The 15,917-nt window shown below is 53.6% G+C and overlaps 1 protein-coding gene across 1 annotated transcript in view; it reads left to right on the top strand.

Annotated features, from left to right (window-relative positions):
- Positions 1 to 1,203: 1,203 nt before the first annotated feature.
- Positions 1,204 to 15,917, top strand: part of SH3GL1 (SH3 domain containing GRB2 like 1, endophilin A2) — a 28,975-nt gene continuing 14,261 nt past the window's right edge. The window contains exon 1 of the mRNA XM_039878387.1: positions 1,204 to 1,411. Within this exon, the coding sequence (XP_039734321.1) occupies positions 1,367 to 1,411 (45 nt within the window). The 5' untranslated portion in view covers positions 1,204 to 1,366. The remainder of the gene's footprint in view (positions 1,412 to 15,917) is intronic.

Below are 15,917 nucleotides of genomic sequence, written 5' to 3'. Positions count from 1 at the left end.
TGATTTAGTCCAGTGGATCAACCATTGAAGGTACCCATTATATGCACACGGAGTTTTTTTCCAAATCACTCGTAACAGCCCATCAGGATCTTCGGGAGGGAGGTTGGGGCATGCCTATTCTGAAACAATTCTCTGACCTAGTCCAGTACTTTCAGTCGGGCATTTGGAAACTTCCAGTAACCTTCCGCTTCAGTAAATCACCTAAATCTGTCAGAGATTTCAGCACCGACGTTGCAAGCACTTTAGTCGTTTTCTTGCTCCTCTTTTTGGATTCATTTACTTGTTCTGACTCTAATTTTCGATACTAATTTTCGATTCATTCAATAAATAGTCATCGATAAGAATTGATTTTAAAAGTCACTATCAATAAACATGTGTCAATTCAGGAAGGTTTCCTGGAGGAGGAGACATTCCGAGCACATTACTCTTTTACACACAAATAATGGGGCGAAAAGATTAGGGAAGATTGTACAAGAGAGGAACGACATTAGCAAAGACCCGTAGGCAACCGGGATCATGGATGACGGGAGAGGAAGAGAGCCGAAATCAGAGGGTCGACGGGGCCAAATGATGCAAGCTTCGTAGGCCATGTTAGGAAGTTGGGAATGTATTCCGGGGGCAGTAGGTGGACTTCAAACAGGTGACTGTGATCTGAATCGTGTCACAGAAGCATCTTTCGGCTTCTTGACAGGGGATGAAGTGGAGGAGAGAACTCGAATGTGGGCGCACCAGAGAGGAGGCTGATGGAATGGCCCGGTCAGGGCAGGGAGGACTGTAGGGCTAGTGGAAAGGAGGTAGAAGTGACGCCCTGATGTCTGACTTGGGCAACTGAACGGATGAGCACGCGGTAGGATTGGAGGTGAGATGGGAAGCGCTAAACGCATAGAGGAACTCCGTAAGTCTGAGATTAGCAAACAGGTATCTGAATATTTACAAAGCCTGTCTGTCTCCCAACCTCTCTGGAAAGCTTTAAGCGCATTTCCGAAGACACGAGGGCTACCTCCCGGACTCCAGGGGACGCTGCAGGCGCCACGGCCGCTCTAGGCTCGCCCGGGTCCACTCGCTGGCAGAAGCGGCCGCTCGCGCTGCAGGCGACGTGCGTGTGAGCCCGCGGGCCGGCAGGGGGCGCACGTACGCAGACGGGGCCGGAAGTGTGCGGTTGCCATGTAATATCCTGGCCGCGCGGGCGCGCGACGGGCTGAGGCGGCCGCAGGGGCGGGCGCGGAGCTGGCGAGAGGGCGGCGGAGGCGGCGCCGGCAGAGCCCGCTGAGGCGCGCGGGGTGTCGGCGGCGCCCGGGAGCCTGTCGCTTGCGCTGTCCCTCCGGTTTGCTGGGTCTCGGCGGGAGGTCCGACGGCGAGAGGCGCGATGTCGGTGGCGGGGCTGAAGAAGCAGTTCTACAAGGCGAGCCAGGTGAGCAGAGGCCGAAGCTGGGTGCCGGGGGCGGGTGGGGCGAGCCCCGGCTTCCCGGAGTGAGGGGCCCGGCTAGGCCCCGGCTCTGGCTGGGAAGGGGGCCGGGGACCCCGAGGGGGCGGCGTTGGCACGTGACCTTCGCAGGGTGGCGAGAGCCCAGGAGGGCCGGGGGTTTCCTGCGCAGTGGCCCTGGCCCTGCCCGCCATGTGGGCTCCGGTCTCCCCGGTGAGGGTGGGCAGATCCCTGGGTGAGGCAGAGAGACATCCGAGCTTGGTCCGGGACGTGGACCCCTCACCCGCTTCCTCCCCCGCCGAAAGGGCCGGGACGGAGGAAGGAGAAGGGGAAGAAACAGTCCCGAGGCTGTCGACACAGGATTCTTGCCAGGCAGCCCAGGGGCAGGAGAATTTTGTGTCTAGAGCAGTTCTTTAAAACAGTAACGACTACAACAAAAACCCTTCGGATGGCCCCGGTACGAAGTTGAAAGAGTAGAGTAAAAAGCCAGTTTCTCACTCCACACTCTCGGGCATTCAGTCTGAGATGTCAGAGACAAGGACTATCACCGAGCATTTATGCCTCTTTGCAAAAATATATATGCGCCTTTCCTTTAAAAACACACAGGAGTGTAGCACAGTCTACGTAGCCCTGTGTACTCTGAGTTTTTAGTTACTTGTGTCTTGGAGATCACACTAACGCTGAGATTCTCCACCTCCGGTCACTCTCTGTGGGCCGTCCTAGGCACTGCGGGGTGTTGAGCAGCATCCCTGGCCCCACCCACCCCATGCCAAGAGCACCCACCTAGACAACCACAAATGTCTCTGGTCGCTGCCAAATGCCCCTGGGGGAACCCCCTCCTCCTCCCTCCCAGAAAGTTACTGCACTGGAACATACTCCTAGAGCTTCCTGGATCTTTTTAATGGGTTCCTGGTATTCCAGTCCATGAAGTGTACCATAACTAATTTCACCAGTCATCTATTAATGGATGTTTAGATTGTTTCCAGTAGTTTTCTGCCAGAAACATACTGCAGCGAAGAGCCAGCGAATATCTTTGCTCACAGAAGGAATTGGATTTATAGGATACATTCCCAGAAGTGGAATGCTGAATCCAAGAATATATGTGTTTTACATGTGACAGATAGTATAGGTTTTTCGAAAGTCTGGCGTAAGAAGCCTCAGATTCCTTGAATTCTCTTGGTCCCCGCATCCTAGGTCAAGAGCCATCAGTGTAGAGACTCCGTGGAGGAGTGAGCGATAATTTGGGAATTGTTTGGGCCATGCTGGCAAACCAGGCTCTACTCCTAATTGGAAGAGGCCCAGTGGGAGGGAAGAGAAATAGGTCTCCAGTAACATGCAGGTGGTACCTTTTGCCTCTTAAGAGAAAAAGAATGTATGTGTTTTACATGTGACATAGTATAGGTGCCAGTTAGCATCCTAGTGATTGTCTAGGGCCTAAGATATTTGGGGTCTGTAGACCTCCGATGATGAGAGAGGAACAGAGAGACTCCAGGGGGATTCTGGGATTGTTGCTGACAGTACAGTCCTTTGCCCTGACAGGATAGAATTAAGTGACTTGGCTCTAGGTTAGACCCTGCCCAGCAGGCATCAGACACCTACCTGCCCCCCGACCCCGCCTGCTTGACTGGAGCACCTAGGAAAGCTGCTCACCGCCCGGGGCCCGGATGTATAGAATAGAAGCCAGGCAGATGTGCTCCTGCAGGACCGCTGTCTCCATAGGTCATGGAAGAATTCCCGGGCCACTTTGTCCCCTCATGTAGACAGGTCTCTGGAAGGCCTTCCCATCTCACCCGCAGTGGTCAGGGTCTATGCTGGTGGCCCATCCCGTCCCAGTCCTACGCACTGTGCTGCAGGAACTAGCTGGGCCCCTTCTGCCAGCCACCAGAGCTTTTTCTCTCACGGGGACACAGAGTGGCCTGCATTCAGATCTGTGAGAAGCACTTTGAAGCCTGGAGAGCACAGCGCACTATGAGCTGGTGGTTCGGATCAGTGTGCTCTCTGAGGCCTGGCCCTGGAGAATGGCTGTGATGGCCACCTCCTAATCTGAGTGGTCCTCTTGGCCGCCTCGCTCCATTCCATGTTGAGTTGTGCTCTCAGGAATCACCCCGGCTGTGTTCCATTCTCTTCTGCAATAGTTTCTAAGACCTTCAGCATCTCCATTATTTATTTGGCCGTGTCGCTTTCTCTGTGTTTCTTTTTCTCCATCTTAGGAACACTTCTATCATCTTTTATGCCCTCAGAATTGGGTCATTCGTCGAAGAGTAACGTCTCTTGTTAATGTAGTAATAACGAATATTTATTGACTTCTCAGTGTGAGCAAGCAGCGTGCTTTAAACCAGTTGGTCTCAACTGGCCTCACTTATGTGGCCTCAAGGTAAATATCCCCTTTCACACAAAAAGATTCAGGGACATTCATCTTCCTGTTCAACAGTGCTTTTCTACCACTTCCGCCCACCAGGGGACATTGGCTATATCAGGAGACATTTTTGGTTGTCACAACTTGGGTTACTACTGGAATCTAGTGAGTGGAGGCCAGGGATGCTGCTTAGCACCCTACAAGGCACTGGGCAGCCCCCTGCAACCAAGAATCCCCTGACCCCAGATGTCAGTAGTGCCGAGCTTGAGAAACCCTGCTTTAAGGTTTGAGAAAAGTGAGGACAATTATACCAAAACAAAACAAAAACCATTCTTATGGTAGCTACCTGCTTTTCCCAGTTTTTAAAACATAGATAACCACGTATACACAGATGGACACACACATAAAACAGCATCTAGTTCCCAAATCCTGAAAACCCCAGTGCATTTTTGAGAAGGTATAAACTTGTATCAGTGCTCAGCCAGGGGTGACTAACCCCGCTGCCTCTCCTCTCCCCCGTGCGCTTTCTTGGGGACGTTTGGCAACGTTCGAGACAGTTTTTGGTTATCACAGCTTGGAGAGAGGATGCTAACTGGCACCAAGTGGGTAGAGGCCAGGGATGGTTGCTAAATATCCTACAATGCACAGGACAGCCCTCCCCACAAAACATTATCTGGCCCCAAATGTCAGTAGCGCTGAGGTTGAGAAATCCTGCTTTGAAACAGGTTCTTGCTTTCAAAGGCTTGTAACAGTGTCGTTTCTAAATTGAGAAATAGAAGCCAGGTGGATGTGCTCCAGAGAGCGCCAGGAATAGAGAAACTTGCTTTCTCGCAGGTGAGGCTGTCATGCTAATCGAGTTTCTTATCTCATTGATACTGGTGACCAGGTACCAGTGCAGGCATACCTCACTGTGCTTCACCGATGTTGTGGGTTTTTTTTTTTTTAAATGAAGGCAAGACACCCCGTTCCCCCTGCCTCACCAGCAAAAAGTACAACTCGCTTTACTTGGTACTGGCTTTATGGCGGTGGGCTAGACCCGAGCCTGCAGTATTTCCGAGATCTGCCTGTATCCGGCAAATTTTACGCCATTTCATCTCAGGTGAAAACCTTCAGGTTTTGTAAATCAGTTTGGGCTTGAGTGGGAGGTTTGTGAGTTTTTACGTCTTAGTATGAACTGGCCACTGCCTGGGTTGAGGGCCTGGGCTGTGGAAAGTTGGAAAATCTATAGTGTCTGTCTCAGGCCATTTCGGTCCACTCCCTCCGTAGCCGTCTGGTGCTCATCCACGGCGAGAATTGGGGAAGATGTTTTCGTATGAGTATTTCTGGGGAACTGAGGAGGGTGAAGGAACCCCACTAGTGAAATCCAGCCTTGAAAGTTTCCATCTCATCGTCATGTATGTGTGGGTGACATTAATTTGCAGACCTAAACTGCTAACTGGTTTCCTGATAATTCTGTGGCCAGGCCGTGTGGAGATTTGAGAGTGTAACTAGGGATAGAGCTGGCAGCTGGCTGGAATGTTGGCCTGAGTTTGTTTTGTTTTGTTTTTTTTGCCTGAAAGGAGGGAGCAAGTTGGAAGTGAAAGATTGGTTCCGCCTGAGCTAGGAGGAGAATTATGACCGCCATATCCCAAGGCTTTGAAGTTTGTTGGGTGCTCTCTAGGCCCCGGGTTTGTGCCTTGGAGGAAAGATGAGACTTCCTGTGAGAAGCATGGGGTGGAGGGAGGGGTGGGGGACCCAGGACCCCAACCTGCTAGAATCAGTGTTTCGGGGGGATGCGGCTAGTGTTTGGAACGTCCACAGATATTGCCTTCACTGACCTGTTTTTTAAATCTGTTTTTGGAATCATGCTTTTGATTTCCTAGCAAAACACTTGGCCTGTTAAGTAATAAACATGGAATGATCCTATGATACAAAAACCTGGAATCTCAGCATGAATGAAAGCATGGAACCAGTGCACTAGGAATGATAGGCGACAGGCGACAGGTGAGGTCTGGAGAGCAGGGTCCTGCCCCAGGCCCTTGAGCTCAGCAGCTGCAGGCTCACCGCCGGAAGCCATCCCCCCTGGGGCAGCCGGCGTGGGAAGGCCTTTGGCCAGCACGACGTCCAGATGTCCACGTGTGCTGGGAACTGGGTTAGGTCCTCCCTGACTCATTCTGTAAGACCCTTCTCCCTGCGGCCCTGGGTGGAGACGTGCTATCCCCTCCATCAGAGGACGGGCCAAGCCGACCCCCCACCCGGCCTCCTGTTGCCCACTGGCCTGGTGGAGGAACCAGCTGGTGATTTAGGCCAGACTCGAGCTATAGAAGGGCTTTGCCAGCATCCTTCCCTGAAGGAACTGAGAGCCCCCTGCAACCCCACCACTTCCCGGCCTGTCTGTAAAAGCAGGTTAACCCAGCCTCCTTCGCAGGACTGTGGAGGCACTCCGTCCCCACCGGCGTCCCGCACGTTCTCGATGCTAACACGCTGGGCCAAGGGGTCACATTCTGTCTCTCACGGTGACTGCTGAACACGAGGCCAAAAGCTGGCCTCTGACTCAGAATCCTGTGTTTGTTAAAGACTAGTTCAAGCGCAGGGGAACTTAATCACTCTGCCCATCTGGGTGTGTTTCAAGGCCAAGCCATAGGACACCCAATGGTACTCCGTGTGCCACTTAATGACAGCCTGCGAGCTTAGGGGTTCATGATCTCTCCCTGTTCAGTTCCAGAAACTGGGGCATGCCACATTTTTGAGACCCCCCAGAACTGTCGGAGACAGCGGCGAGCTGAGATGTCGCTGTTCACCTGCCCTCCTGCCACCCAGCCTTCCCATCGCAGAGCCGACAGCAGCGCTCAGTGTACCTGGGGCCAGAGCGCACCTCCTTGCCTTATTCCTCAGAGGGGGAACTCGTAGGCTGTGGCCAGGGCTGCCATCTGCCTCTGGCCTGTGTCTGGAGCCTTTGGTCCAGGGACACAGGTCAGTTAGCCCTGCCTCGGCCCTTGTCTCAGCCCTCTTCGCTGTTGCCAGTGGTTTGGAACTGATCGAGTCTGGAGAAACTTAGATTTTAATTTGGGGTGTGCAGCCAGCGTCCTCCGTAGGATTTCAGGAGGCAGCTGCTTGCGTGAGGCCGGGGGAGTGACAGGAGGAAAGTCCGTCTGTCTCTGAGTTCCAAGGCGGAGTGAGGCGTCTGCGCTTGACCACTTACCACTTACCGGGAGGTTTGATGCTGAAACTCTTCTCTGTTCTCCAGGCCTTTTTGCCCCCAGGGGGTTAGAAGCTCTGCAGGCCTATTGGGGTCGCTCCCCCTGTGCTCAGGCCTTTTACTTAATGGCTTTTTAATGTGCCTGAAGTGTTAGGGGCAGTCTGTGTGGGTTCTTTTTCAAAGCTGTCCCTGGAAAGCTGGATGGAGGAATGTGTCAGAATGTGGCAGCTGGCTTCTCTCTTCCCTCTTCCCTCCCTCCACCCCTCCCTCCCCCTTTCATGGGGCTGGGTTTGGCAGCTGCTTCCCAAAAGCCAGCTTCCTGGCTTCTTCCTTTTCCGCTCGGCTCCTAGAAAAACCTGCTGACTGGGCCCCACGAGTGGGGTCACGTGGAGACTCCCAGCCACAGCAGGAAAATGGCCTGCGATTTCCTCTGGAGGGCCTGACTCAGCACCTGTCCCCTGCCCACTGCGGAAAGGGCTGCTGCCTGGCTGCTCAGATTTCCACACCTGGGTGTTAAGCGCCACCAGTGGGCATCCCGCCCGGCATGAGGCAGCCGCCCCGGCAGCCGCAGTCCCAGCAGGGCTCGGCGTCGAAGCAGACAGCCTCCTGCGCCGGGCATCCCAACGCGAGTCCACCGTGTGCCCCTCCAGCCTTTTCGCTTGGTGACCTCCCAAACTCCTGATCCCTCAGATGCCCCGTCTCCCAGTTTCGCGGACTCCCACGTAGCGCCTTCTCAGTTGAGGACCGAGGTTCATGTGGGTGGTGATTCTGTCCTCGTCACTGGATTGTGAGCTCTTTGCAGGCAGGACCCACGTTTCCTGCCCACTGCTGTGCACCTGCTGCTGAGCCCGGCCCCTGCCCGGCCCAGACACTCGGGAGCACTGGGCTCCGGGACGGGAGTGAGCAGAGGCTGCCCCCGGGGTCGTGGGAACGGCCACGTTGGCATGCCTCGAGAAGCAGAGGCTGGGTGCGGGGTGCGCAGACGCCCTGGCTGACCTGGGTGCAGTCTGAGTGCCAGCCTGGCACGCAGGACTTTCCGGAGCCCCCGCCCTGGTCCCGGCTCCAGTTCCCACCTGGCCCGTTCCAGGGCAGCACAGTCCAGCCTGACCAGTCTGCTCAGGCCCGCCCAGCTGCCTGTCCCTTCCTGTCCCCTTCGACTGCAGCGAAGGGCGCCTCTCACCTTCCGTAGCCCACCCCCGATCTCTCACACTCTAAGTTTTCCCATTAAAGCTCTGTATCTGTCTTCTGCCTTGCCATCCCCGCCGAGTGCCCAACGGAGACACTTCACGGCCAAGCACCTGGCACGGTGGTCGCCGCCCACGTGCCGCACGCCGAGTACACCCTCGCATCAAACGCTCATTTTCTCTTGCCACTGGGGCCCCTGGGTCACAGTTTGCTGACTGTGTCGTCAGAAATAGTGGACTCCTTCTCTGAGTGGAAGTGGGGGCCTCTGGTCGTGTCACCGGGGCTGACTTGGCACCAGGCCCTGGTAGAACCCCAGGAAAGCGGGGTGTCTGATGAGGCCTTGGAGGGCTCGGTCAGGAACAGGTCCAACTGGTTTAAAAAATAAATCAAAGCTCAGAGGTTGTCCCTTTGGCTTAGGATCTGCCTCCACGGGTGGCGGATGAGGGGTCCTGCACTTGGCTGGGCCGGAGGGGCCTGACCTCTGTCTCAGGCAGTCTCTGATACTGGACCCCGAGGCCAGGCCAAAACTTACCCGGAGATGCCCGGCCTGCTCAGAAATGGAGTTTGTTGGGCTCTGCCCTCCCAGGGTAGGCCACTCCCCGCCTCCAGCAGCCTGCTGCCCAGGCCCGCCGGGCTTCCCACCCCTGTCCGGCGTTAGCCTTGCCCTGTTTGCCAGCCCTGGCTTTCATATCTGCCTGCCGTTCCCCCAGTCAGCCTGCCAGCTCTTTCTTCTCCTTTCTCCCCGCTTCCCCACATGTCCCAGTTGGCTCTCTCTGTGGCCTTCTTCCTCCCTGGCACCCACTACCCCTCATGCACCTGTCCTCCAGGTCTGCATCCCTAGTCACTCCCCGTCACCTGTAGATGGTGGTCCCTGCCCATCCTGCTGGTACCTGAAATGCAACACGCTCCTTAGCCCGGAGCCCCGGCAGCCAGCCTCCTGACCTGTCCACCCCTATCCTTCCCTGTCCTCACCCTGACTCCACGCAAGAACCCCGACTCACTCTGCCACCTTCTCCGCATCTTTTCCCTTTTAAATCGATTCACTTTTTAAATTTAAAGGGATCTTGATATTATTCTTTGATATAAAATTATACTAACTCGACCACCAAATACAGCTGAAGCAAAGCAGGGTAATCGGTTCTTCCCGGACACCTTCCTTCGGAACCTGGGGTCTGTTCCCTCGTTAGAGGCGTGGAAACCAGAACGGTGCCCGCCTGACAGCTTCTCCTTGCTGGACTGAGGCGCTTTGAAAGAGCATCGCTGCGGTAAGAATTTTCTCGCTCGTCCCCATGTTACCTCCGTGCTTTGGGAACATTATCCCCTGTAAACTACCTTCTCTTGGCACTGCGCATAGCGACCCCCGTCGTGCTCACGCAGGTCAGGAGACCCTGCGGACTTGGACTGAGGCTCCAAAGAGGGAGCTGCGGGTTTTCCAAGTGTCTGGGAAGAGGCGTGACAGTAACTGGCACAGTTCAGTCAGTATTCTTAGTCCCTACACGCCACCTCAGCCGATAACTCGGATCATTCAGCGGTACACGTCAGTCCAGCCTGCTCTGTAAAGCAGAGCGGTTGACCAGTGACTTTTCTGTTGTCATTTGGGGCCTCAGCTCCAGGAGCGAGGAGGAGACCTGTGGTCTTAGGAGGCCCCTCAGGAGGGAACCTGGGAGCTTCCTTCCCCCCTTTTCACCGCCAGGACCCCTCCTTGTCCCCTGCCACCCACTTCTCCAAGATGATCCCCCTTGGCTGCCTTGGGCAGATGGGCAGGTGTCCATCAACCCGACAGCCTCAGCTCATCAGAGCCACGATTGTCTGAAGGCGGGCACCGGGCCTTAGGCCAGCCTGTGGTTCAGAGGAGGGCAGCCAAGGGAATGGGGACGGGATCTCTCCATCCCCTAACCTAACCCGCCTGGCCAGCCACTATGCTGCCTCCGTGAGGTGCGGAGTCCTTGCTCAGAGTCAGTCTCTGCTCGCTGCTCACTGCCCCGTAGTCAGATTTCACCCTGAGTCTGCAGCCCCTCCCAGACTGCAGAGTGCGTGTCCGGGTTGGAGCCCCTGCACATATGCATGAGACACCCCCACAGAGGTCGGCTCTGAGGGCCAGCACGTTGAAACAGATCATCTTTCTCCCCCATCCCTGACACATTTACTTCACAGTGGAAAAGTCTCGTGTGTGTCTCTCTGGGAGGTTCCTAATCCGCTCCCTTCTCCCCGGGGAACTCAGGGGCAGCTGAGTGTTCTCTCCGGGCCCCAGGTCCCACAGCAGGCTCCCCGCTTTGTCCCAGAGCACCCTGTGCCCTCAGCCTCAGCATGGCGGGCGTCCTGTGTGGCAGAGTCCCCCCACTGTCTCTGGACTGGTGGGCCTGGGAGGGGGAGCGTGTGGGGGTAGGGAGGACCTTCCCCCAGACTGAGTCACGGCCCTCCACGAGTTTGCCCTCGGCTAGGTGACTCGGCGTGCCTCACGAAGGGGCACGTCCTTTCCCAGGCACCTTCGGTTTGCATTATAAAGTGTCTCATCCATAGATAGAGATACGAAGACTGACCAGGTGACAGCCAGGCGCCCACCAGAGCTTTAGGAAACAGCAGTACAGTTGAAGCCCCTCCCTATACCTTCACTGTGTGTGAATGTATCACTAAAAAATACACAGTATGTTTTGCAAGTGTGCACCTCGTGTAAATGGTATCACATGGTTGGTCCTCGTGTGGAGCCTGCTTTGCTCAGCACTGTTTGTATGCGTTGTTCTCACTGATGCCCGTGACCCCACAGGTGTAAGGCCCCTCGGCGCAGTGACTCCAAAGCATTTTATCTGTCCACCTGCCAGGGGCCTATCGATACCTCCAGGGTTTTGCTCTTCGAGTGTGCCAGTGAGCAGTCTTGCAGCTGTCCCCTTGGGCACGTGTATCTGAGTTTTTCCAGAGTCACACCTTGTTTAACGTGACCATATAGGTTTTCAGCAGTCCCAGCCCGGCAAAAACCAGCCTGTTCGATTTGCGTGATCTCCTGGAGGGGGTCACGTGTTCGAGACCTTGTAAGGATGCTATTTCACTCGTGCTCTGCCTTTGCGAGGCAGCGGGGGCGGCGGTGGGGCGTAGCTCAGGGTTAGCTCTGTGTGGTCCAGAGGGGGCACGGACCGTGGGTCAGCCCAGGGAGGCCCACAGCCATTGACAGCACCCAGAACCCCGCTTCTGCCCCGGGTCTTCCTCACAGTTAATTTCTTCACCAGCCTGTCATTTCCTCCAGAACTCGGGTTTTCTGTTTTGGTCTCCACAGTGAGGCTGCTCTAAGACAGCACCTGGGGTCTGCAGTTGATCCCCGTCGTTTGTAGATTCTGTATTTGAAATCTCACCTACTCACTCAAATTTATTTGTAACCCCCAAATCAATACCTGTGGCACTTCCTCAGACACGTACAGACAGAGAGGCAAAAAATTTTGAGTCTCCCGACATGCTCTGCCTTGTTTCAGTTCTTTTACTGTAAACTGGTGTCCTTTTTTGCTGTTTATTTAGTGCTGCATTTTTTTGTGAGTGTTTTCGCCGTTTAAATTAGCCCCAAGAATAGTGCTGTCTGGGGTTGCTGAGTCCAAGGAAGCTGCGATGCTGCTCCTTACAGAGAAGCTGGAGTGTTAGAGAAGCTTCGTGCAGGCATGATTACAGTGCTGTTGGCTGAGCTCAACGTTAATGAGGTCACAATGTATATTAAATAAGGCGTCTTTAAACAGAAATACACAGAACACTAGATTACGTATGGATCGGTTGTGACCAGAGGCTCCCAGGAACCTAACTCAGTATTTTTTCCAGGAGCTGTGGCTACTTGCTAATTCAGTGTTTGTGATGACTTTATTGAACAGACCCGCAGCAAAAAAAAACGAGAATCGACTGTAGTTCCTGTGCCGAGTGGAATCACCCTCCATCCCCCAAGGCTGTCCCTGCCCTAGTGCATGGAGGTTTCTGGATGTGTTCCCTTGGCACGAGGGGCTTTGCTGATGGAATTAGGCGTTACAGACCTGCAGAGGGAGAGAGCGTCCCAGAGCTGGGGCCCTTGGAAGTGCGGTGGGCGGAGGGAGGTGTGGCTGCGGGAGGGAGAGCCAGGGAGAAGGCAGCCGCGAGGCCCACCCGTGCTGGCCGTGAAGACGGAGGAAAGGGCCGCGGGCCAAGGAATGCGGGCGGCCTCTGGAAGCCGGAAAAGGCATGGAAACCCCAAGAATCCCCAGAATAAACGCAGCCCTGCCAACACCTTGGTCTTAGCTGCTGAGATCCGTTGGACTTCTGGCCTCTTTTAAGATTTTTGTGTTGTTTTAATGTCACATTGTGTTTTAGGTTTTGGGGTTTTTTAATCATTCCCCTCCCTACACTCCCCTTCTCCTTGGCAACCGTCAGCCTGTTCCCTGCATCTATGGGCCTGTTTCTGTTTTGTTTATTCATTTGTTTTGTTTTTTTAGATTCTACATATAAGTGAAATCCTGCAGTATTTGTCTTTCTCTGACTTACTTCATTTAGCATAACATCCTCTAGATCTATCCATGTTGTCACAAGTGGCCAGATTTCGTTCTTTTCTATGGCTGAGTAATATTCCATTGTATATACATATCACATCTTTTTTATCCACTTAGCTACAGATGGACACTTAGATTGCTTCCGTTATTAGTAATGGTGCCGTGAGCATAAGGGTGCATGTGTCTTTTTGTAGTAAGGTTTTGTTTTCTTCAGATAAATACCCAGAAGAGGAATTGCTGGGTCATGTGGCAGTTCTGTTTTTAATTTTTCAAAGAACCTCCAGACCGTTTTCCGTAGTGGCGGCCCCCATTCGCAGTCCCACCAGCAGAGCACGAGGGCTCCCTTTTCTCCACGTCCTCGACAGCACATGTTGTTTGCTGATTTATTGATGACGGTTATTCAGACAGGGGCGAGGTGACATCTCATTGTGGTTTGGATTTGCATTTCCCTGATGATTAGTGATGTTGAGCATTTTTTCATATGTCTGTTGGCCATTTGTATGTCTTTGGAGAAATGTCTAATCAAGTCCCCTGCCCATTTTTTCATTAGATTGCTTGAAGTTTTTTAGTATTTAGTTGTATGAGTTCTGTATATACTTTGGATATCAACCTCTTATGAGACGTATTATTTGCACTCTCCTATTCAGTAGGTTGTCTTTTCGTTTTTCGATGATTTCCTTTGCTGTGCAAAAACTATTTCGTTTGATGTAGTCCCATTTTATTTGTGTTTCCCTTGCTCGAGCAGACACATCCAAAAAGATAATGCTAAGAGCGACGTCAGCGTTCGCTGCCGGTGTGTTCTTCTTGGAGTTTTATGGTTTCAGGTCTTACAGTTACGTCTTTCATCCATGTTGAGTTTATTTTTTGTACGTGGTATTAGAGAGTGGTCTAGTTTCATTTTTTCCCCACATATCTGTCCAGTTTTCGCAATTCCACTTATTGAAGAGACTGTCTGTACCCCATTGTATATCCTTGGCTCCTTTGTCATAGATTAGTTGGTCGTGTAAGTGAGGATTTTTTCCGGGCTCTCTAGTGTGTAAGTCTGTTTTTATCTCAGTACCATACTGTTCTGATTATCGTACCTTTGTAGTACAGTTTGATATCAGGGAGTGTGATACCTCCCACTTTTTTTTTTTTTCCCCACAAAATTTCCTTTGCTATTTAGGGTCTTTTGTGGTTCCATATAAATTTTAGGATTAGGTCTAATTCTGAGAAGCATGCCATTGGCAGTTTAATAAGATTTCAATGAGTCTGTAGATTACTTTAGGTGGTAAGGACATTTTAACAATATTAATCCTTCTAATCCATGAGCAAAGTATATCCTTCCCTTCTTTTTGGTGTCTTCTAGGATGCGTGTTTTAATCAATAAGTTTGTGGTAAATTCATTACAGCAGCCATAGGACACTCGTACAGGCCCGCGCTGTTCTACAGCCTTGTCCTGATAAAGGCTCTCAGAGCGACCTTGGAGAGGTGTGTGTGTCCGTGTGTGTGTCTCTGTGTCTCTGTGTGTGTCTAGTCTCTGTATTGTGTCTGTGTCAGTGTCTGTGTGTGTCTAATCCGGCGTGTGTTTGTCTGTCTGTGTGTGTGTCTCTGTGTCTCTTATCTATTATGTGTGTGTGTGTGTCCGTGTGTGTGTGTCTGTCCATATGTGTGTCTCTGTGTTCTGTGTGTGTCCGCGGTGTGTGTCTGTGTCCGCGTGTGTGTGATCCTTCATCAGCTCCCGTCTCCAGCTTAATGACCGAAGTCAGCGAGAAAACCGGCCCGTTCTCTTTGCCGAGTGGACGCTCAGGCACTGTGCTAACAGCGGTGTTCCCTACCGTCCTCAGTTACAGGGCTGCGGGCCAAATCTGAAAATGCAGAAGTGTCTCCCTGGTTCCAGGAATCTTGCCTTGGTGGTTTAAAGCTTGCGGACTGATAGGAAGCCCTCCACCGCCGTTTAATGTGACTCTGAAAACCGGCTCTGTTCGGATTTGATGCCAGAACCGCCACTACCCGTCTGACCCGGGCGCCGCCATTCGGGAGCAGCAGAGCGTGTCTCGACCTGTGTCCTGTGTCGGTTCTCACCCGCTCTGTAGAAAGTGTTCAGTGGTCCCCGAGCCTGATGGCACATTTCTTCCTACCACGGAGCCCAGAGGCTCACGCTGATGACCCTCCCACATCTTCGAAAGGGACACTTCAGAATCACGTCTGGCATTTGTTTCCAGGGCAGCCCTCGGTGCCCCTGTCCTCCGCATCGGCGCAAGCCCTCGTGTCCCCGTGTGTCTGCGTTTCCGCCCCTCGCGCCCTTTTCCCTTCCCTGTGTCTGATTCCGGTCCACCCTTCAGAGCCCAGTCCAGGGTCATCTCCTCGTGTGTCCTCTCTGCTTCCCTCCTCATGGGAATAAGTGGCTTCTCCCTGTCGATCCCTTATCAGAGGTCCTTACGTTATCATTTTTTTGTGTGCCTGTGTTATTAATCTTTTTTTCCCTCTACTAACCTGGCACATGTAAATAGTAAATATTTATTGAATGAATAAGGGCAACTCTATCAAAATTGGGGATCTGGCCATCTAATGTTGACCCTAAATGTTTGCCGTAAAGCAGGAGAGTGTCCCAAACGCGCATGGTGGCTAAGCGTTTGAAATAGCGCTGGTACGGTGACCCAGGGTCCCTGTGACAAGCGCCCTGTAGGGAAGAGCCAGGGGTGGTTCATAGGGACATGACCAGGGCATTGGCTTTGAATCTCCGCATAGGAAGGAGAGAGAGGAAGAGGGCGCAGGGCTCCCCAGGCAGGTGCCGGAGCCAGGCCCCGCCTGTCGTGTTCCCAGCCCTCACCCAGGAGCCTGGCGCGGCTGGCTGTGGGGTCGGCTGCCTGTGGGGTCGATCCTTCCGGGCGGTAGAAGCTTCCGCAAGTGCCAGGTGGAGACCCTGCTGCCAAACCCATGTCTTCTGGTGGAAAGAGATTCGAATATTCTTGTGGCTCCCAGCTCAGGAAGTGGCCACATCAGACGCGCACCGCATGGCACTGTGGCCGCGAGACCTGGGGAAGAGGGCAGGGCAGCTTTTCTCCTGCAAAAAGCGAAAGCAGAAGATGAAAAGCCACTGCTGCTGAGGGCGCCTCAAGCTGGCATCGCACAGCCACTGGGGCCCTCGTGCCCAGGCTGCGAGCTCGGCTCCTTGAAGCGACATGCACCGTCTGCAAGAGAGGGCAGGGCGTCCCGGGCCGGCCAGTGGGCCAGGTTGTGTGGTGGAGGAGGAGACTCGCGGTGCCCACGTTGGACGGGGCAGCATGTGTGCGCCGGGCGCTG

This window comes from Pteropus medius, unplaced genomic scaffold (assembly GCF_902729225.1).
Source record: "Pteropus medius unplaced genomic scaffold, Ma_sr-lr_union100, whole genome shotgun sequence".
NCBI lineage: Eukaryota > Metazoa > Chordata > Mammalia > Chiroptera > Pteropodidae > Pteropus > Pteropus medius.
The sequence above is the reverse complement of the archived record's forward strand: the minus strand, read 5'-3'. Positions and strand labels throughout refer to the sequence as shown.